Consider the following 23,758-nt stretch of genomic DNA (forward strand, 5'->3'; position numbering starts at 1 on the left):
GATTTAAAGGCTTCAGTAGAGTACAGAAATTAAAAATATTGCTTCTAAAGGCAAGTAAATCAGGGTTCAAATCCTAGCTTTGCCTCTTACTAGCTTTGTGACCTTGGATGAATTATCTGACCACTCTGGCCCTCAGGTTTGGCCTGATAATATTTATAGGGCTATTACGTGAGGTCCAAGGAGAAAATACATGTGAGGTTTGGCATGGCACCTGACACATAACAAGAGCAAAAGTGATAACCATTACTGTCATGAGCATGTATGTTGAAAACAACTTTTAGCAATGCTTACTGATATTCAATATTTTGTTGACCAGTTACTCTCTAAAGGGTAAACTAAATATTCCGTTTCAGATTGGGTGTGGTTGATCATGCCTGTAATCCCAGCACTTTGGGAGGCCAAGGCTGGTGGATCACTTGAGGCCAGGAGTTTGAGACCAGCCTGGCCAACGTGGTGAAACCCCACCTCTACTAAAAATACAAAAATTAGCCAGGTGCAGTGGCACTTGCCTGTAATCCCAGCTACTTGGGAGGCTGAGGCATGAGAATCACTTGCACTTGGGAGGTAGAGTCTGCAGTAAGCCAAGATCGCACCACTGTACTCCAGCCTGGGCAATAGAGCAAGACCCAGTCTAAAAAAAAATAAATAAATAAAATAAAATTCAATTTTAGTATATGGTAAAAGTAATGGTTTTACCTAATTTCCTGGTTACCATTGTTTACAGTTTCTGTATTATTTCATCTTCTGTAGCTTTTCTGGCTCTTCAAACACAACTAACAGCAAGAGAGTTAGATGGAAAATTTTTGTAATAAATATTCAGAAATACCTTACATAAATCATGGTGTCTAGCAATGGAAGAATTGATTAACTGAATATATTCTACCTTGAAATATTCTGCATATTTTTGCTAGAACAAACTGCCCTTTATTTTTATTTTTTAATTTGAGACAGAGTTTTGCTCTGTTGCCCAGGCTGGAGTGCAGTGGTGTCATCTTGGCTCACTGCAGCCTCCACCACCTGCAAACTGCCTTTTTCTAGATGTTGCTTTCCTTGATTCTCTTATATTGTTATCTTTTGTTTCCTGCCCCTATTTCCCTCCCCTTGGTTGACAAAGTGCCTACATTCTTTATTTTTTCCTATTTCCTTGTCTCTCTCTGGTGTAATTCCTTCTCATTCATCTTGTAAGCAGAATTTCTCTATACAACAAAGGTCAGAACTGACAGGACTGATTTGAAATGCTGTTGAATTTCATAGTTGCTCATTCAGGATCATTACTGATGCATGCAAAAGTAGACCTTCTGCTGAAATTGACCTCAGAAAACCAGACCAAGAGGAAAAGGGCAAAGGTAAAGATGAGACTCTTGCTGGGCATCGGCTGATGCCTGTAATCCTAGCACTTTGGGAGGCCGAGGAGGGAGGATCACTTAAGCCCAGGAGTTCGAGACCAGCCTGGGCGACATAGCCAGAACCCAGTCTCTACAAATAATAATAAAAAAAATCAGCTGGGTGTGGTGGTACACATCCATCTGGGACCACAGGCTACTCAAGAGGCTGAGGCAAGGGGATTGCTCGAGCCCAGGAGGTTGAGGCTGCAGTGAGCTGTGATCACGCTACCACACTCCAGCCTGTGTGACAGAGTGAGACCTTGTCTCGAAAAAATTTAAAAAAAAAAGAAGGGTCTCTTACTATTTCCATTTCCTCTTAATATAAATGACATTAGGCAGCATTACTCTGATGGTGCTGTAACCACAGGAAAGAGTAGAAAATGACACAGCCGCACGGTGGCATGATAGAATACATTTACAATTTGGAGAGTGAAGAAAAAAAAAAAACTAGCAGAAAATGCTGATTTTCAATTCCCTTCCCTTAACTAAAGGAACAGGCATGAAGGAAAATGATGCAGTTGGCATCACCTCACGTGGACTCCTTTTGAATGCAAGAATGCCCTTTTAGGGGCTAAAATATGAACACTGTGAGTTAGAATGCATGGGTTCAAATTCAGACTTCACAATTATTATCTGACTGTCCTTGAACCCTTTAATCAGTCTCTCTGCACCTCTGTTTCTTCATCTAAGAAATGGGAATATAATAGCACGCACGCACTTCAGGGGTGGTTAGGAGCATAAAATGGGGATAACTCCTGTAAAGCACTAAGAAAAGTGCCTTGCATGTAGTAAACTCTTAATTACTGCTTGCTATCATTGATATTGTCTTTTTTTTTTTTTTTTTGAGACAGCGTCTTGCTCTGTTGCCCAGGCTGGAGTATAGTGGCAAGATCATGGCTCACTGAAGCCTCGACCTCCTGAGCTCGAGTGATCCTCACCTCAGCTTCCTGAATAGCTAGGACTGACTATAGGCACACACCACCATGCCCTGCTAATTGTTTTATTTTTTTGGAGAGAAATGGTCTCACTCTGTTGCCCAGTCTGGTCTCGAACTCCTGAGCTCAAGCAGTCCTCCCACCTTGGCCTTCCAAAGTGCTGGGATTATTTTTTACTCACCAAGTTTGAAATCTTTAGTAGTATCCTAGCTGAGGAGGCATCCAGGGAGTTTCTGGACAGAATATTTAACTGATACTGTGAAAATCTGCTAACAGTGGTTGTTTTTCTTTCTGGGAAGCAGGGTTCCTTGTCTGGCTGCTGTTCCCTCTTGGTCACATGGGCACACTATGATTCAATCATTCCTAGTAAATCTTGGATTTAATAATAAATTCATTACTAATGATCACACTTTGGAACATGGTCCCCTACCTGTAACATACTAAGAAACTAGAAATGTATTCGGCATTTACCAAAACACTCTTCTCTCTTTTTTTTTTTTTTTTTTGAGACAGGGTCTCATGCTGTAGCCCAGGCTGGAATGTAGTGTTACAATCACGGCCTTGATCTCCCAGACTCAAGCAATCCTCCCACCTCAGCCTCCTGTGTAGCTGGGATTGCAGGTGCACACCACCATGCCCAGCTAATTTTTTGTGTTTTTTGTAGAGATGAGGTCCTCCTACGTTGCCGAGGCTGGTCTCAAACTCTTGGGCTCAAGTGATCCGCCCACCTTGGCCTCAACAAGTACTGGCATTACAGGTGTGAGCCACCGCACCTGGCCAAAACCCTCTCTTAATGGAACATACATCTCAGATTCTGGAAATATCTGTTACCCCGGGGCATATTTCTTTCTTTCTCGTGACTAACATTCTGCTTTTTTAATTATTCACATACATAAACTGACAAATAATAAATCTGGGAATTTGTCATTAAAAAATGCATATTTCAAACACAATCAGTAATCCTCAAAAAGTAGAGACGTGTTTACATTTCTTTGGTGAAAGTGTAGGAACACAGGGACTTGGGAATCATTTTTAAAAAAATATTTTCAGCCAAATCATTTTCTGAGAGACTTAAAAAAAGAAACTGTCAGTCATTTGAGGTGCACCCTTTTGCTTCTATTCCATTTTTATCACACCAATCTCTCTTGCAAAATTGAGGTTATTCATAAATATTTCCCTTCCAAACTGTGGGAAATAAGATGTGAGTTTGGCCCTTTGATAAAGTTGGGTTCAGGGACTGCTTATCATTGAAACAATGAGCACAAAAGCAATTCAGTTCCGGGACTTCTCACAAAACTCAGCGGGCCAGGCAGTGCTCACTCTTGTTCTCAGGCATTCCAGGGGAGTGGCAGAGGGACGGCCAGCACGAGACGTTTTCAATGTTCTTTTTCCCACCCTTTAGAATTGGTAAGTCTCTGATCGTTTAGAAAAGGATTTGTTTTGCAAGAACCCAAAGTGTCCCCAAGAACTATGTTTACCCATAATAGGCCTTGCTCTCTGTTTAACATAGCCAGATGGACACTGCTATTTGGCTCATGGTCATATCCCCATAGATTTGACCTCATTTAGAGGACACTATTAAAAGATCATCCTATTATTGAGAATTTCCATTGCATCAAATAGTAAATATTAGTAACATTCCTCTACAGGGAAAATGATGTAAGAAGAGGGCAAGACTGTGTTGACCTCAGGCAAATCACACGGATAGGTATGTGGCAATTATGAAACTCAGTGCTGCCTAATAAAGCCCAGTGGCACACAGAGTAAAGGTCCAGGGGCAGAGACTTTCCCAGTAGCTCTCGAAGGAAGTGTTCAGGTTCCACTGAAGTCATAGACGGAAGTCTTAATACCGAGGTGGTTATTTTGAAAGAGGCTAAGGAGGAGAAAGTGCATGTAGCAGGATGGCAGGATGGGATGTTGGGATAATGGGATGATGGGATGATGGGATGTTGAGATGATGGGATGATAGGATGATGTGATGTTGGGATGTTGGGATGATGGGATGTTGGGATGATGGGATGTTGGGATGTTGGGATGATGGCATGTTGGCATGATGGCATGTTGGGATGATGGGATGATGGGATGTTGGGATGATGGCATGTTGGGGGCCAGGTCCACCTTCTTCTTTACATTTACAAAATGGGGAACATAAGGTTTCTTTCTTTTCCTTTTCCTTTTTTTTCCACTTTGGAAGCCAAATGATGCTCATAGGAAATTTCAAACTCCACTGGAAGGCTGCAAGTGATTTGAAAATCAAGACCTTAAGAAACGATTCTAATAGTAACCTATCTTTTTGAATGTTGCTGGAAAAGGTACTTGAAAGAGCCATGAAGGAAGCAGATTCTAGTCATAGAGGACTGGGAAGACACTGGGACCCAACAATTTGGTAAACTAGACAAAGCTAAACTTTCAGTTCTGAGTTTACTTGAACATACTTTAAAAACAATTGGTTGGTTAAATTTTGTTTTATAAAATAAATTACAGGCCAAGTGCAGTAGCTCAAGCCTGTAATCCCAGCATTTTGGGAGGCCGGGGCAGGTGGATCTCCTGAGGTCAGGAGTTTGAGACCAACCTGGCCAACATGGTGAAACTCTGTCTCTACTAAAAATACAAAAATTAGTCAGGCGTGGTGGCGGGTGCCTGTAATCCTAGATACTAGGGAGGCTGAGGCAGGAGAATTGCTTGAACCCGGGAGGCGAAAGTTGCAGTGAGCCGAGATCACGCCACTGCACTCCAGCCTGGGTGGAGTGAGACTCCATCTCAAAAAAAAAAAAAAAAAATTACAAAAGTAGTACATGATTAGTGAAAGAAAGTCAAGCAATACGAATGTATGTAAAATAAGAAAGGAAAAATCTCCCTTCTTTGCCAGACAGGGACCAATACTGCTACAATCTGTCTCTCTTTCAGAACTTTTATTTGTATATTTGAGACAGGGTCTTATTCAGTCACCCAGGCTGGAATACAGTGGCATCATCATAGCTTGCTGTAACCTTGAATTCACTGTAAGCTTGAACTCCTATGCTCAAGATATCCTCCTGCCTCACCCTCCTGAGTAGCTGAAACTACAGGTGTGCACCATCATGCCTGGCTATCTTTTTTTTTTTTTTAAGAGATGGAGGTCTCATTCATTGCCCAGGCTGGTCCCAAACTCCTGGCCTTACGAGTCCTCCCATCTCAGCCTCTAAAAGTGCTATGATTGCAAGTGTGAGCCACCGTGCCTGGCCCTCTTTCAGAACTTTAAAAACACTATATATACTATAAATGTGTTTTTGGGGTGGGGCTAATTTTGTATGTTCTGCAATTTTTTTAACTTAATGTTTTATGGACTTTTTTTACTCTTTTAAAAAAATTTCTACTCTTTTTAAAGTGGGTATTTGTTATTTTGAATAAAGTGAAATGGAAAATTCTGTAGCTGATGTATTTAAAATATTTTTCTTGGTATGCTATACTTACCAACATGTTTTATAAGTTGCTTCTAAATGATAACCATACTAGATAGTGGTCCACCAACCAGGATAAGATAGGATAGGTAAGAAGCTAAGAGACATGCTCCAGGTGAAAAAGCAGATTTCTTAAGACTGCGTTTAGTATAATTCCAATTATATAAAACATATATATGTATGCACAGAAAACAGTCTACATTATAGACACCAGAGTGCTAATGGCTCTTATCCCAGGATGGCTGGAGTATAAATAATTTTTCCCGTTATCCTTTTTTGGTGTTTTCAACAATGAACATTTATTACTTTTAAAATTAGTTAAAATTAATGTAATATAAAAATCACAATTATCTGATGAAAAAAGTTTGTGTCTAAAGGCTACAGAAAATAAATCCACCTGAGTTAGCTTCCACTCCATTCCGAAACCCCAGAGTAACAGAGTAGAAGTCAGGCCTTCTTTCATGTTCTTAAATTAGTGAATTAGATTTAAGTTCCCTCATTATGAGAAGATAATCTTTAGCATCACTGAAAGAGTTAATCAAGAAATGAGACAAAAATCAAGAGATCATATTCCTTTATTACATATATGAAATATAAAAACAAATTAACAAAGCAATATATATATATTTTTGCAAGTCCACAGGACTTCAGGGAAAAAATGGTTCTGTATGTGAAATTATTCATATGGCACTGTGTTCATGTTTTGTATATTCAAGTACAAAAGAAACTATGTATAGTGGTTATGCATGGGTATAGAAGATGAATAATAATGAAAAACTGTGATTTGTTGACTATCACATACATTGTGTTAAAAAACAGGTAAATATAATGACTTACTGTTAAGAAAGACAAGGAGGAAAACTGTTTCAATGTTCAGGTTTAAATACTAAGCACAAAAATAGAACAAATTCTGAGTCTACAATAATTTTTGAAGTGTATACAAGTGCATTGCAAATGAGCTTTTTAAAATTTAAAGTCCATTTCCACTTTAGCCAAGCATATGTCTACATTTATGATTTCTTTCTCTTATTTTAAAGTCTCTTCTGGTTTAGTTTTTTAAAAAGTTTCATCATGGCTGTCATCTTGGAATCTAGCTTCCAGCTCGAAGCTGAGACTTCATGCATACATATTCTCCTTTCTGGTTGCGTCTTCACCTAGTTTCTCCAAGTATTCAGAGTTAAATAGCACAACTTCTTTTATATGGTCACTTTTGTCCACCTGTAGTGGCAGCGCTTTTGCTTCAGTAGGCTTTCTCACACACTCTTTTCTTTCTTCCAACAGCAGTCTCCCAACGTTCACAACACAAGTGGTACGTAGTAAAGTGCTTTATACAAGGAAATACTATATACACGTGGAGAGACTCCATTTAACACCTACAGACCAAAGTTCATGCATAACACACAAGGGAAGGCTCTTTTTAAAGAAACACCTTTTCTGATAGTAGGGTTGGGAATTCCTTAAAACCTCATTCATTACTTTAGCATCAAATGTAAGTAATGTAGCTGAAGCTGGAAGGCGTCCTTGTTGGAGGTACTGCCCTTAATGGATTACTGCTAAATGTCATGCTGCTATTAAAATATCCTTAATAGTTAAGAATTTCAGAATCAGTCCCATAGAAAACAGATATCAGTGTAGGGGGTTTTCATTTCTCTTCATGAAATAAAACTACATTTAAACATGGGTCCAGAAGAGATAAGTTAAGATGAGACCCATGCATTCAAACATTTCTATACGTTTTGGCACTTTAAAAAATTCCAGTTTCCTGTCTGAGGTCTTCTTGCTCTAAAATTTGTGTTTTGTACATAGAGAAGTGCCATCACGTGCTATCCATCTTAATGCTACTTGCACTCTCTTTTTAAAATATCCATGACTTTTCTTCCAAGAGAAGGTTTCCAGTGCTGGACAAAGCTTTTCATATTCACAATTAGTTTGCCTGTTCTTACATCCTCATGTCCTGCTACAAGGTATTCCAAACCTAAAAGAGAACAAAATTAGGGGCTATATAGTATCATACTTCATTGAAGGGAGAGATGTGACTCCAGCAGGTTTTCTTTTGTATTTATTTTGAGACAAGGTCTTGCTCTGTCATGGGCTGGAGTGTAGTGACATAATCCTGGCTCACTGCAGCCTTGATATCCTGGGCATAGGTAATCCTCCCTCCTCAGTCTCCCAAGTAGTTGGGACTACAGGTGTGCGCCACCACTCCCAGCTAATTTTTTCAAATTTTTTGTCGAGATGGGGTTTCATCATGTTGCCCAGGCTGGTCTTGAGCTCCTGGACTCAAGCCATCTGCCCACCTCGGCCTCTCAAAGTGCTGGGATTACAGGTGTGAGCCACCATGCCTGGCTAACTCCAGCAGTTTCATATATTCAGGGTTGGAATAAGGAGTAAGAAACATTAATAGTTGCCATTTAGTAAGCATTTACTATGCTTAGCACATGTATGCTTTACGTGTATGTTTTACATGTATGATCTCATTTAGCTTTGAAAATAACCCTGTGAGGTAGATATTTTTTCCTTCTTGTTTTGCAGATGAGGAAACTGAGGCTCATCAAGGCTAAGAAACTTGTTCAATATCTTTTTGTAAGTATAGCAGCACCTGTACTCAAACTCAGATCATGCTGATTCTAGAACCTTTTCTTTGTACTATACCACGCTCTGTGGCAAAGAGCTGAGGGTTCTAAGGACACTTACCATACTGCCCTAGATCAGTACATCTTGGAGACTCACTGTGTATGGTAGTGTATATTCAGGTTTTTTTGTTTATTTGTTTTGTTTTGTTTTATTTTTGGATGGAGTCTCGCTCTGTTGCCCAGGCTGGAGTGCAGTGGTGCCGTCTTGGCTCACTGCGACCTCTGCCTCCTGGGTGTAAGCAATTCTTGTGCCTTGGCCTCCCAAGTAGCTGGGACTGCAGGTGTGCACCCCCACACCTGGCTTTTATATTTTTAGTAGAGACAGGGTTTTACCATGTTGGCCAGGCTGCTCTTGAACTCCTGACCTCAGGTGATCCGCCTGCCTCAGCCTCCCAAAGTGCTGGGATTATAGGCATGAGCCACCATGTCCAGCCTAAGGAGGATTTTTATAAAAGTGAAACAAGCATTTAGGAAAACATATAGGAAAGAACCTATGAATTATAGAAAATAACACATATTCCCTATACAAAGCCTATGTGTTTTTGGAATAGGATGTTTGTTTGTCATACATAAAAAAAAAAAAAAAAAAAAAAAAAAACTAAATAAATGATAAAACTTGCCTACACCTTGTGATGACCTTGTGTTCAAAATTCCTTTCAAGCTTTAGATAACAAATTTTAGCTAATATATCCAAGAAATGAAAGGACAGTCTCATTACCTATAGATTAATAAAAAGAAATACAATAATTGCCCTTAGTTAATGTTTGTAATAATGTAGATTTTGGTATTTAGGAAAAGCTTTTAAAAATTATAGGATAGATAAAATAATTAGGTTTATAAAATAAAAATTTTCCAATATAAAATAGAGACATACTTTTAAAAACTAAATTACATGAAAGCTAGATGCTAAAATTCAACTGAAAATATCAATTTAATTTCACAATTTAAATTGATTTCATTGCTCATTTTTCACTGAAATGACTGAGGAAAAAATGTCATCCAAGTAGTATGAACACCTATAACAACCATACAGGCTTCTTGGAAAATGGCTTATTCCAGGTTCAGGGCAGGAAGTTGAGCATGGGACATCTTATTGTGTTAAAAACAAGAAAACTTTCAAAGATGAATGTGTGTCTTTTTAAAAGGACACAACAGCTAGCAGGACGGAGTTATAACGTGTCAAAGCTGTGATAAGTTGAGCACCAAGAAACACAATAATTGTGTGTATGAAAACACATTAAATCCATAGAAATCCATAATTCCAAAATGACACCAAAAATGAGAAAGTCAGAGAAAAATTAATTTGTCCTCTTTAGAGGCAGCTGTTAAAACCATTTCTTACTTTGAAAATTAGAAACTAAAGGGAAAGAATGTAGCATTTATCCTGTCTTTACAATAAGAACTGTATTTCATGGTAACCTAGTTGCCCAGCTTGGGAGAGAAAGCCCTCTTACAGAAGAATGCCAGCTAATAAGAGAAGAGAATTCGAAAGAGTTAGAAAAACATCATTTCTCAGACTCTAATGAAGTTATTGATTGAGGAAAGGATTATCAATTGGCGATAAAGTCATTAAATGAATGGTGAATGGAAAGCTGGATGCTCGTAGAATGCTACGTAATATCACACTCATTCTTTTCTATCTCTCAAGGTAAAACAAAACTTTGGCAATGGAGAGATCAGGCTCCCTTCGTTGTAGTCCAAAGGTCAAGCTTAGAGACACTGATGGGAGGTTATCCAGGTACCATGTGCATTCAACATGATTCAACATGAAGTACACGATGATATCTATAATGGATTCTAGCCAAAATGTTAGTCTTGAATCAATCAAGCCTTTCTTTAGAGATTACAGGAGATAGAAGAGATAGAGAACAAGCTAAGCACTACCATAAATGAACCAACCACACAAATGTTGATGGTCAGATAAGGGACAGGGCATCTGACCTGGTTTCCTCAACAAGTCATAAAAAAGGAACTGTGCCAGAATAAAAGAGACTTGAGGGACTGAAAAACTAGATGTGTGATCCTGGATTGAATACTGGAAAGGACAAATCAGCTCTAGAGGACATTTTGGGATCAGTTGGGAAATAGAAATATGACCTGAGTATTAGATAATATGAAAATAAACTAAAATTGAAGGTAAAGCTTATTAACAGAATAATGCAGGTTACAGAATGGAGCATATGCTATGATACCATTTTGGTTAAAAATATAATACATATACACAGAGGGAAATTAGAAAGGATTTCCTAAGCTATTAACAGAGATGATCTCTGGGGGATAGAAATGTGAACTTTAAAAATTTCCCCTAAACATCTCCCCTCCCCTCCCCTCCCCTCTCCTTTCCTTCCCTTCTTCTTTTTTTTTTTTTTTTTTTTTTCTGACAGAGTCTCACTCTGTCACCCAGGCTGACATGCAGTGCACCATCTCAACTCTGTAGCCTCGATCTCCCTAGGCTCAGGTAATCCTCCCACCTCAGCCTTCTGAGTAGCTAGGACAACAGGCTCATGTCACCATACCTGGCTAATTTTTGTATTTTCTGTAGAGATGGGCTTTCACCATGTTGCCCAGGCTGGCCTCGAACTCCTAGGCTCAAGCGATCCGCCCACCTTAGCCTCCTAAAGTGCTGGGATTACAGATGTGAGCCACTGAACCCCACTAAAAGATTATAAAAAGAAACTAATCCTAAACTTTAAAAAAAGCTATTTTGGTGTTTTCAGAAAAAGAGAAAAAGGAAAATAATGACAGAGGTTTCAAACACTGGAGAGTACAATGTAAAATGAATGAAAAAGCATTTAAATGATAAAAGGCAACCTTAGCTTCTGCATGAAAAAGAACCTCAGTGTTTAATTAACTGACTAGTTAAAAATATAGTAGCCTTAAAATTGTTTGTATAATGTCTAAAATAATAAAGTCCTCATTTAAAAATACAGTAATCAATTTTTAAGAAACTTCAAGGTTAGGGCTGGATGCAGTGGCTCTCGCCTGTAATCCCAGTGCTTTGGGAGGCTGAGGTGGGAGGACTGCTTGAGGCCAGGAGTTTGAGACCAGCCTGGGCACCATAGGAAGACCCTATCTACAAAAACACAAACAAACAAAAATTAGCTGGGTGTGGTGGCACGTCTGTAGACCTAGCTATTCGGGAGGCTGAGGCAGGAGGATTGCTTGAGCCTGGGAGGTCGAGGCTGCAGTGAGCAGTGATAGTACCACCACTTTAGCCTGGGCAACAGAGCAGAGAACCCTGTCTTTAAAAAAAGAAAAAAAGAAAGAAAGAAATCTCAGGGTTAAGTGTGGTATTTTTATATGAATTTACTTTGAAACTACAAATAGAATAAACAGGAATTTACCATTAAAGTATAAATATAAGTTAAATTGATAAAAACAATACTGAATAAAACCATAAATTATGAAGCAGCATCACACCAAAAATAAACATGCAAAACAATGTTCTTTTACACCTCTTATTAGCATTTATATTTTATTTTCCTATCTCTGGGGTTTTGACATCTTCTTTGCTACACGTTTGAGAACACGAAGTTTATTTTGTATCCATAGAAAAAGAAAATATAATACTTTAGTGCTGGTCTTGGTATTCTAAAATATATGACTGATGAATGAGTACATGCATGCATGAATTAAGAATGAATGAATATGCAGGGATACCCAATAGGATTGTTTCTTTTCCAAAGTAGCCAAGGAAGCAGGTTGGCGTGTAAGGTTTCAGTTTTCTTATCAGCTTTCTTTGGCCTTAGCTATTGAACTTGTAAAAATGGAAAAACAAAGTAAAATGAAAGAGTGTCTGGTTTTGCTTTGGCAAGTTCCAGTCTTTTCTTCAAAGCAAGTAAACATGTTTTCAAGAATTCTTTGAATAATTGCGCTTATGTTTTCAATTGTGATGAACTCAGTTGATTCTTTGACTTGGCTTGGCAGAAACCTGATTAGGAAGTATGGTTCACTTCCTGGAGGGTGGCTCAGATGGTCAAAGCTTTTGTTTTTAATGTCTCACTAAACTGGGCAGACTTTTTTTTTTTTTTCTTTTGCCAAGACAGTAGGAAAGCTCTTATAAGAGATGCCTCTAAGCACAAATCATTGGGAAATAGAACTTACATGAATTATTTTTAGTTTCCTGTATTCAAAGCCCAAGATTCTTATTAGTTCAATTTGTTCTTTGGAATTTTATTTATTTATGTGTTTTTAATTTCTTTTGAGATAGGGTCTTGCTCTGTTTGCCCAGGCTGGAGTGCAGTGGCTCAATCATGGCTCACTGCAGCCTTGACCTCCTGGGCTCAAGTGATCCTCCTACCTCAGCTTTCCAAGTAGTTGGGACTACAGGGATGTGCTACCACACCCAGCTAATTTTAAAAAAAAATTTTGTAGATACTGGGTCTCACTATGTTGCCCAGACTGGTCTTGAACTCCTGGGCTCAAGCTATCCTCCCACCTTGGGCTCCTAAAACTGAGATTACAGGCATGAACCACCATGCCCAGTCTGTTGTTTGTTTATTTATGTAATTTAAAATGTTATTTTTCATCTTTTCTTTATTAAAATCTAAATTGATTTAAATACATTATTGAAAGGGTAGAAAAAGATGTGAGAGATTGGTGAACACTTGGCCAAAATCAAAAGTTCTGTATCAATATTGAGTTTGTTTAGACTGAGGGGATATTTTATTGTCAGTTTATGCTCTCTCTCTCTTTCTCTCTCAGTTATCTGTCTGTTTCTCTCGAATTTATTAAAGACTGCAAAAGACTTTTTTTTTTTTTTTTTTTGAGACGGAGTCTTGCTCTGTCGCCCAGGCTGGACTGCAGTGGCATGATCTCAGCTCACTGTAACCTCTGCCTCTTGGTCTCAAGTGATTCTCCTGCCTCAGCTCCTGGGTAGCTGGGACTACAGGTGTGTGCCACCACACCAGGCTAATTTTTGTATTTTTAGTAGAGATGAGGTTTCACTATGTTGGCCAGGCTGGGTGCAAAAGACTTCTTATTAACGTTAACAATGGGTTTATATGGGGAAGGAATTAGACCAAGAACATAAATAATGCACCTGTTTCATCAGTGTGACTAAGACACAGATGACAATCACACAAGCAGGGAGATGCAGAGCATTTTTTGAATTATGATTTGTTTTATTAGAACCTGCTAAGTATTATGTTACCATTGTCTGGGTACTAATGGTAGGTATTGAAGATACTATGACCAAAAGCCTAAACCCCATCCTCAAATTTGACGAGGGAGACAGAGAAAGAAGCAGCTTATGACCCAGGATAATGCATGTGCTTGGGGCAAGAACCCTGGTGCTTATTTATTCGTCTTCACTTCTGCTATAACATTTAAAGGTGCAAATCAAATTTCTCTCCATTTCAAGTTGCTCTAAAATCCTACAGTTTTTGTTTTGTTTATTTCTGCTGTTTCTAATTTGAAACCAGAAATATCACTTCATGAAAAACAAGATGATAAGAACTTGAGAGCTGTTTTCTCTTCAGGAGAAACAGATGCTTTTCAAGCAATAGTCAAGATGAATTCAATATTATTTCCACAGATGGAATTTTGCATTTGAACTTCCTTTGGGAACAGGTTCTACTGTAATAGGACCTGGCTTTCAGATAAAGAGTAAGTGGCAGATAAATTCATGAAAGTGCTTTCTATGCAACTGGCACCTGGAACCAATCTGAGTCTCCTCTTTTAGCATAGAGAGTATTATATTTCTGGATTTTAAAATATTAAACTTTCATAGAGCACATGGAAGAGAAATAATTTTTCGATGTTAGTTCAAAGAATTACATTTGGATTTTCCGCAGGAGTCAGATGATGAAAAGGAGAGATGTTCTTGCTGAGTTTATTTATGCTGTGCTTCAGAGGATGTAAGACAAGCAGCAAATCAGCAGAGACAAGGCAGGTACTAAGATAGGAAAGTCTAATACTCACCAGGATTGAGGATTGGACAAGTGCATCCTCTGTCCGTCCATGATTCTGGATATAATGTTCGCTTTCCTCGGAAAATCTTCAGTTTGGTAGATTTTAAGACCTTTTTAATCTTCACATTGACCTCAACATGAGTACCTTTATCATGAGCTGATAAAATCTTTATTTTTAGCACTGTTAACAACACAGAAGTCAAAACACATAGAATTTCATGTTATCATTTGAAGTTTGAACAACACGTAAGTATGCATTTCAGAATATAATGGAAAGGTGAATTGATGATGAAGATGTGAAAATTTGCTTTAAAAATCATTAGGCATTAACTTGGATGGAGTTAGAGGCCATTATTCTAAGGAAAGTAACTCAGGAATGAAAAACCAAACCTCATTATGTTCTCACTTATAAGTGGGAGCTAAGGCCTAAGAATGATATAACACTTAGTATGGGGACTCGGGGAAGGGTGAGAAGAGGTGAGGGATAAAAGACTACATATTGGGTATAGTGTACACTGCTTGGGTGATGGGTGTACTAAAATCTCAGAAATCACCACTAAAGAACTTATCCGTGTAAACAAAAACCACCTGTTCCCCCAAAACTATTGAAATAAAATAAAAACACTAAATTAAAAAAAGTCATATGCTCATTCAGTTTTGCACTGGCTTTATCTCATTTCTCTATATTAACTATATTCTTATTTGTTAGGAAATTTCAAATGTGACTCCCTGCAATATCATTATCCTAAGAGAATATCAACCATTTTGCCTATGCAATTACAATCTTAAACACATTCAGCTACCACATCTAAACAGAGAGAAGAAACATAGGAAGTAGACTTATCCTGGCTTTTATTTAGGTTCTGACTATATTATTCTTTTGTGGCTGATTGTGTTTAATGTTATGATAGAGAGTAAAATGCTACTGCTAGAATATATTTTGCATATTCTAAAGAGATTAAATGATATGATTCACTACTTAATATTCTTCTCCTGGCATAAAATACAAGCTGACTGGAGTTAGGGAAGCTATCCCTTCATGGGTGTCCAACCTCTTGACTTCCCTAGACCACAATGGACCACACATAAAGTACACTAACACTAATGATAGCTGATGAACTAAAAAAATGTCTGTGCATAATTTTTGTGATATCCGCCCCTCCAGATAAGCCAAAAAGTCCTCACATTCAAAGGGCTGGACACCCATGCATGACGGTGGAGCTCCAGTATTCTGTATGACTCATGATTCTATTATGCCCTCCCATTGATGAAATTGATGTGGCTGGGGATTAAGTAATGGAATAAGTTGGGGTTGGAAAGAAAGTAAAGCTAAGGATCACTGAGCTACTCAGGAACACTAGGAAACATAGGGAAGTTCTTTTTTTTTTTTTTTTTTGAGATGGAGTCTCGCTCTGTCATCCAGGCTGGAGTACAATGGCGCTATCTCGGCTCAGTGCAACCTCCACCTCCGAGGTTCAAGCAATTCTTCCTGCCTCAGCTTCCTGAGTAGTGGGATTACAGACCACCATGCCTGGCTAATTTTCATATATATATATATATATATATATATATTTTTTTTTTTTTCACAGGGAAGTTCTTATCGGCTTATCCACATCTCCATGGAAGACTGTGTGTAATGAGAGCACCCTATCTTGGCTGGTCTCATACTCTGAGAATACAGCTGTCAGACAGCTATGTTTATGGAGTCATCACATTTTAGACTTCTAAGGGGTCTTAAAAGCTCATATATTTTATATACGAGGAAGCAAGTTTTAAGACATTAAGGCCAGGTGCAGTGGCTCACGCCTATAATCCTAGCACTTTGGGAGGCTGAGGTGGGTGGACCACCTGAGGTCAGGAGTTTGAGACCAGCCTGGCCAACATACAATGAAATCCCGTCTCTACTAAAAAATACAAAAAATTTAGCTAGGCATGGTGGTGCATGCTTGTAGTCCCAGCTATTTGGGAAGCTGAGCCAGGAGAAATGCTTGAAACAGGAAGGCAGAGGTTGCAGTGAGTCCAGATCACGCCATTGCACTCCAGTCTGGGTGACAGAGCAAAACTTCATCTCTCAAAAATAAATAAATAAGTAAAACAAACAAATAAATAAAACAAATAAATAAAATGAACTGTTCAAGTTCGCATAACTGGTTGGCTAGAGGTAGAGTTTGGACTAGAACCCCGATGAGATAAATACATGAAGGACAGGGAGCATAGTGCCCAGCGTGTGGCTAATATTCAGTAAATGTTCACTATTATTATTCCACTAGACTTGCAAGCTCAAAGATAGTAGGGACCTTGTCTGTCACTTCTGTTGTTCAATAGATATTTGCTAAAGGAGTAAGCAAGTAAGTCAAGTGTTTTTTTGTTTTTGTTTTTTCTATTAAGCCAGGGAATGGGGAGGAGGAAACCAATTTTTTCCAAGACTGTAGCAGTATTGCACTTAATAAGACCAAGATGTTTCATTACATTGTTAAGAACGTTCAAATTCTTAAGTAGAAAATTAATGCAGTTGTATTAAAAGATTGGTTATTTGTAAATTCAGAGAGCTACAAAGTTGATGTGATAAGGAGAGCCAGTTGATATTTTCACTGAATGAACTGACTTTGAACTAAATTATCATATTTGCTCTTAATAAGCAATGCCATTCCCTCTAAACTGCCTTTCCTTTATTGAGTGCTGTACATTTCAAAAGTTTTCTTCTATTATTTAGCCAAGTTGGAAAGTAGAGAGGGAAGTGTGCATGTAATTTTAGATAAGATTCATGAGGTTTTTACCAGTTATTTACTTTTTAAAATCTTGTATGAGATTAGAGACAATGTTATCGAGAACCTAAATACTTGGTTTCATAAATCATGACTTAAAATTTTCTCCTCATTGTAGTGTATATTTCAGGCCATATATATTATAGATCAATAAAACATCTCAGGCTGGGTGTGGTGGCTCACACCTGTCATTCCAGCACTTTGGGAGTCCAAGGCGGGAAGATCATTTGAGGTCAGGAGTCCAAAATCAGCCTGGCCAACATGGTGAAACCCCATCTCTGCTAAAAATACAAAAATTAGGCCAGGTGCGGTGGCTCACGCCTATAATCCCAGCACTTTGGGAGGCCAAGGTGGGCAGATCACAAGGCCAGGAGTTCGAGACCAGCCTGACTGACGTGGTGAAACCTTGTCTCTACTAAAAATACAAAACTTAGCTGGGCATGGTGGCACATGCCTGTAGTCCCAGCTACTTGGGAGGCTGAGGCAGGAGAATTGCTTGAACCCAGGAGATGGAGGTTGCAATGAGGCAAGATTGCATCATTGCACTCCAGCCTGGGTGACTCAGTGAGACTCCGTCTCAAAAAAAAAAAAAAAGAAAAAGAAAAATTAAAAAAAAAATTAGCTGGGCGTGGTGGCACATGCCTGTAATCCCAGCTATTTGGGTGGTTGAGGTATGAGAATCTCTTGAACCCAGAAGGTGGAGGTTGCAGTGAGTCTAGATTGTGCCACTGCACTCCAGCCTGGGCAACAAAGCAAGATTCTGTCTAAAAAAAAAGTCTCAGACACTAGGCAAGAATGTGTTAGCAAGATATGATATCTTAATATATTTAATAGTAAATATAAAGCCATATGAATATAGTAACAGTCTTTACTTAGGCAGTGCCATTTCCCTTTTTGTACAGGATGTATTTTCCTGTTATTTGAAAGACAGGGATGTCTAGAGTATACAGAGAGGGTGGGGAAGAGACCCAGGTGGACAGCTAGTCTCAATGCCTCACAAATAGACATCATCTCCCTCCCCCTGCCATTTACCGAGCATTGAATATGTGCTAGGTAATGTGCTGCATGCTTTTCAAACATCTTATTCCACGAGGAAGGTGGCAAGATCCCTATTTTACAGATGAGGAAACAAGTTTGGAGAGGTTAAGTCTCCCACGCAATAAGCCAGAAATGAAACTCACATAGGTCTGAGTCCAAAGCCTGTGCTCTCAACCATAGTGAAATGCTACCTTAAACTGATTTCTGCTCAGTATTACTGCGTGACAAATGAACACAAGAGTCATTGAAGTGGCTAGAAACATCCCTTTTAGATGAATAAGGCAAGAAGGACCCACGAGAAAGGAGTTCATATCATGATTTCTTCTTTCTGCTCTCTGCCTCTTTTTCTTATGGTATAGTAACCCTACCTTTGCTCTACAAGCATCCTGTCCTCCCTGGGACATCCATCACCATCTACATCAGGAAAATCTAGCCCAAGACCAGAACACTGTGTTTAGTGTTATTATGTAAGACTAATGCTTTGTGCTTTCATTTATACACAATGTCATCAGTCAGGCCTCCCATTTTCTAAAATATTCTCTGAACTTAGTGAATAGGTTCTCAGAAGCATTCAAGGATTTCAGACTCACCATATGAATATTTCATTCCACAGAATGCCTTGGCATTTCCTAATATCTGTTCCTTACATTCGCATTTACCTACAGAAAGTAAACAAAAAATGGTGTTAGTTATTAGAAAAACAAAGAAAGAAAAAACAAGAGATCAGTAAGTGCATCCAGATAACACATCCCTTAAGCCTTGAGTGATGTGTACAACATAATCTGTAAGTACCAAGGAACCCCGAAAGTCATTCAAAAGAAGTAGAGTCTCTTTCTAAATTAAATTAGTTATCTTCCAATAAAGTATTCACCCAAGAGAAATACAGAAGGTAGAAACAATGCTATATTTCAATGCTTGTAATTGATGTTGTGATAAATACAGTCTAGTATTAATATTCCATGCTAATAGAAAGGAACAACTGAATGGAAAACAGTTGTCTTTGTGCAGTTAATGTTCACTACAACAAAAGTGAAATTAAATAAACTGGGCAGTCCCTTGAAGGTAATATTGTCCAATTTTTTTGTTGTTATCCATTTTAAAAGTATTTATTGAGCACCTTTGGTATGCAAGGCATGGTGCTTCGCACTTCAGCACCATAAAGATAAGCAAGATACAATTCTTGCCTTAAGGCTTGCAATTCAGTAAGGTGAAGAAACCAAGTGTATAAAAAGTGATAAAGTGATAAGTGGTCTGGGAGAGGTACAATCTACTTGGGTGGAAGAGTCACATATGTTTGGGAAGATGGGAAAAAGCTTCTTGGATCAAGAAGGATTTAAAAGGGACTTTGAAGAATAAGTTGAGTATTTTCTCCCAATAGTCTAAATTATATATTGCCACTATTATGTGTGAGAGACTTGCTAGGCCGTGTGGAAGACTTTCAAAATGCCTTTGTGCATAGTTTATTTTATATATGTATGTATGTATATATTTATTTATTTATCTATCGAGAGGGAGTCTCGTTCTCTTGCCCAGGCTGGAGTGCAGTGGCTTGATCTCAGCTCATTGCAACCTCTGTCTCCCTGGTTCAAGCAATTCTCCTGCTTCAGCCTCCTGAGTAGCTGGGACTACAGATACACACCACCACGCCTGGCTAATTTGTGTATTTTTAGTAGAAACGGAGTTTTACCATATTGGTCAGGCTGGTCTCAAACTCCTGACCTCAGGCGATCCACTTGCCTCGGCCTCCCAAAGTTCTGGGATTACAGGTGGGAGACACTGGCATCCAGCCTGTACATAGTTTATATGTAGCAGGGGACCCCAAACCCCTGGCCGCGGACTGGTACTAGTTTGTGGCCTGTTAGGAACCGGGTTGCACAGCAGGAGGTGAGCAGCTGGAGAGTGAGCCGATTCTCATCTGTATTTACAGCCACTTCCCATCACTCACATTACCGCCTGCTCTGCCTCCTGTTAGATCGGCAGCGGCATTAGATGCTCATAAAAGTGCCCACCCTACTGTGAACTGTGCGTGTGAGGGCTCCAGGCTGTGCTCTCTTTATGATAATCTAATGCCTGATGGTCTGAGGTGGAACAGCTTCAACCTGAAACCATCCCCTGCCCCTGCCATCCATGGAAAAACTGTCTTCCACGAAACCACTCCCTGGTGCCCAAAAGGTTGGGGATCACAGACATATAGCATTCTCATACTCATTTGTATATTCGTTTCCTCTCTAGACTGTGTCCCTTCAAGACAATAGTTATATCTTATCGACTTTACATTTCCGGAGCCTAGCATGGATAGGATTTTCACTCTTACTGATTTAACAATTAGATATACTTTTCCCCCTTTCCTCTCCCCTCCTGCCCTCATGTACTTTATTTCATAGGCACTGAGTGGTCAGAACAGCAGCTAGTGCTTACTGAGGAGCACTTGCTGTATACCAGGCTGTTTTAAGCATTTTACATTTATTTACTCATTTAAGATTCTCATAGGTAGAAATTTGGTAGGAATATAGAGATAAAAGAGTGAGCAGCCAGGTGTGGTGACTCATGCTTGTAATCCCCACACTTTGGGAGGTCGGAATGGGTGGACTGCTTGAGCCCAGGAGTCTAAGACCAGACTAGGTAACACAGTAAGGCCTTGTCTCTGTAATAAAGATTAAAAATTGTCGAGCACGCAGGCGCAGTGGTCGGGTCAGGGGAGCGGCTGGGGGCAGGCTGTGACTCTGGACTCTGGGAACCCCAGCCTGCACTGCTTCCCAAGCCCGCCGCCATGGCCGCCTGCAAACTGGTGCTGATCCAGCATGGTGAGAGCGCATGGAACCTGGAGACGACTGGTACGACTCCGATCTGAGCCCAGCGGGCCACCAGGACGTGAAGTGCGGCGGGCAGGCGCTGAGAGATGCTGGTTATGAGTTTGACACCTGCTTCAACTCAGTGCAGAAGGGAGTGACCCGGACCTTCTGGATAGTGCTAGATGTCATTGATCAGATGTGGCCCGCCTGTAATGAGGACTTGGCGCCTCAATGAGCGGCATTATGGGGATCTGATCAATCTCAGTAAAGCAGAAACTGCTGCAAAGCATGGTGAGGCCCAGGTGAAGATCTGGAGGTGCTCCTACGATGTTCCACCACCTCTGTTGGAGCCCGACCATCCTTTCTATAGCAACATCAGTAAGGATCGCAAGTGTGCAGATCTCACAGAAGATCAGTTATCCTCCTGCGAGTCTGACGGACACTATTGCCAGAGCTCTGCCCTTTTGGAATAAAGAAATAGTTCCCCAGATCAAGGAAGGGAAACAGGTACTGATTGCAGCCCATGGCAACAGCCTCTGGGGCATTATCAAGCATCTGGAGGGTCTCTCTGAAGAGGCTATCATGGAGCTGAACCTACTGACTGGTATTCCCATCGTCTATGAATTGGACAAGAGCTCAAAGCCTGTCAGGAGCATGCAGTTCCTGGGGGATGAAGGGACTCTGTGTAAAGCCATAGAAGCTGTAGCTGCCCAGGGCAAGGCCAAGAAGTGAAGGCCGGCGGGCAGACTACTGTCCCCAGGAGCACCTTCCTTGCCCGGCGTGTCCCTCTGCCCCTCCCTCCTGCACACACCACACTGATCACATGTGTAGGCATCTTGAGCTGTAGCTGCAAATGGGGACCAGTGGCTCCCATTTTCATTTTAGCCATTTTTGTCTCCTGCACCCACTCCCTTTGTACATTCTAGTCAGAAAAGCACTTCTAGGGCACGGGTTCTCAGTCCAAGCTGTGGAAAAACTCCCCTTGTCCAAGAGAGTTTAAAAGTAGTGACTTGGGTTTTTGTGAGTGCTTTTTTACTAAGAACTTGTGGAGAGGAACCAGGCTAAGCCATGGCCAATGAGGAGAAGCAAGAAAGCCTGTCTGTCCCCAAGAGCCAGTCCTCTGCTCTTCTGTAGTCAGGCCACTGCCTGGGGGCTGTAGTCATTCCAGTGGAAGATGAATGTAACCTGCATCGTGATGTGACAGCTGTTTCCTCCCTGACTCCAGAGGAGATGGCTCTAGAAGGTTGGGATCAATCCTGAATTTGGTTTAGGTGTTACATTTACTTTTATTAAAAAAAAAAAAAAAGAAGTATAGTATACGTAAATAATACAAAACAGGAACCCTTCTGGGGTCTCTCGTGGCGGATGAAATAGTCCCACATGTGGTCATCAGAAAATAAGCCATTCCTCACACCAACATGGGATAAGCCTCTTGACCTCAGAGGAGTAGGAGCGCTTCCTGCTGTGTGTTTTAGAATCCCTCTGCTGCCTCTTGGTTGAAAGCTGTTTTTATGGAAACTTATGGGAGGTATATAGGTAGGTAGATTTTTTTTTCAGTGCTTGGAACACTTTTGTTAAAAAAAGGTGCCCAGAAGCACTGTTCTATACTCAATGCAGGAAACTGAATAAAGTCCTCCTCAATCTGGCACTCATCCAGATGAATTTCAGAGACTCTCTGGGGTCATTACAGACCTAACAGCTGCTGTGGACATGAGAGTCTGGAGTCATTCTGGTGCCAGCACTTTATGTGCTTGGCTGGAATGCTGCCAACTCTCTAATAACACGCATGATGGGCTTAGTGAATGTCCTATAGTCCTAAAAACCGGATTATTACAGATTTGGTTTCGCAAACTTGGAGAATTATAAAAAGTCATTGTGTGGTTAGAAAAATAGAAGAACACTTTTAAAAGTGGCTATTAAAGTTAAAATCATAAAATTCCAGACTATGTAGCATTAAAGCAAAAAAAGTTCACAGTAAAGACTTGTTTTATTTTTTAAATGCTGAAAAGATAAACATGATAACTTCATGTTGCCTTATCTTTCCCACCTTCTTTCCTGTTGTGATTGAACGTGAAGTCATTAGGAAAATTATCATACGATTATGTTAAGTGAAAAAACCATGATACAGATGGGCAAATAATCTTGTCTCTCAGATTTCGGTTCTTGATTCTTGAGGGGTCCATATGTTCTCTATGAGAAGGTTTTAAAACTGTGATTTCTCTCTGATCTAAAATGTGGATTGATGGGTGGATAGAATTTAGGTGGCGGATATGTAAGTGTGCAACTTTTAAAACTTTTCTGGATGTCTGAAAATTTTCATAATAAAATGTCGGGAAAACTATCACAGACATTCTCAATCAACACAACTTTGTGAATTCATACTTTAGCACATCCTGAGCTCCAAGCATATAGCAATATTAGATAAAGGATGGAAAAAGACATAGCCTACATCAAAAACTAGATATGCATCTCTGTGGACTAGAAATGAATGTTTTCAGTTTGTTGATACTTCTTGAATTAAAAAAATTTTTTAAAAAGAAAAGAAATAAATGAATATGCATTCAGGGGATGGATTCTGAAATAATAGGTCTTTGGGATCTGCTTTCAGAATGAGGCAGCAGCGGTCAGGAGTTCAGATACAAAGGAGTTAATATGACAAAAAAAGAGATCACAGTCAGACCCGCTTTTTTTTTTTTTTTTTTTTTTTTTGACGGAGTCTGGCTCTGTCGCCCAGGCTAGAGTGCAGTGGCGCCATCTCGGCTCACTGCAAGCTCCGCTTCCCGGGTTCACGCCATTCTCCTGCCTCAGCCTCCCAGTAGCTGGGACTATAGGCGCCCGCCACCACGCCCAGCTAAGTT

General features: G+C 39.8%; 1 protein-coding gene, 1 long non-coding RNA gene and 1 pseudogene across 5 annotated transcripts in view; 2 read left to right on the top strand and 1 right to left on the bottom strand.

Annotated features, from left to right (window-relative positions):
* The first annotated feature begins 3,010 nt into the window (after positions 1-3,010).
* Positions 3,011-8,605, top strand: LOC116268918. Its single transcript, XR_004176162.1, has 3 exons — positions 3,011-4,028; positions 4,515-4,706; positions 8,293-8,605. It is a non-coding gene; the product is annotated as an uncharacterized LOC116268918 (long non-coding RNA).
* The window catches only part of NTN4 (netrin 4), a 122,253-nt gene continuing 104,812 nt past the window's right edge, over positions 6,318-23,758 (bottom strand). For all 4 annotated transcript variants that reach the window (XM_009181453.3, XM_003906984.5, XM_009181454.4 and 1 more), the window contains 3 exons: positions 18,699-18,767; positions 14,316-14,486; positions 6,318-7,735 (listed from right to left, as the gene is read on the bottom strand). In XM_009181453.3, the coding sequence (XP_009179717.2) occupies positions 7,599-7,735; positions 14,316-14,486; positions 18,699-18,767 (377 nt within the window). In that variant the 3' untranslated portion in view covers positions 6,318-7,598. The remainder of the gene's footprint in view (positions 7,736-14,315; positions 14,487-18,698; positions 18,768-23,758) is intronic.
* LOC108581083 lies at positions 19,813-23,241 on the top strand (annotated as a pseudogene).

The sequence above is a fragment of the Papio anubis genome, chromosome 9 (assembly GCF_008728515.1).
Source record: "Papio anubis isolate 15944 chromosome 9, Panubis1.0, whole genome shotgun sequence".
Classification (NCBI taxonomy): Eukaryota; Metazoa; Chordata; class Mammalia; order Primates; family Cercopithecidae; genus Papio; species Papio anubis.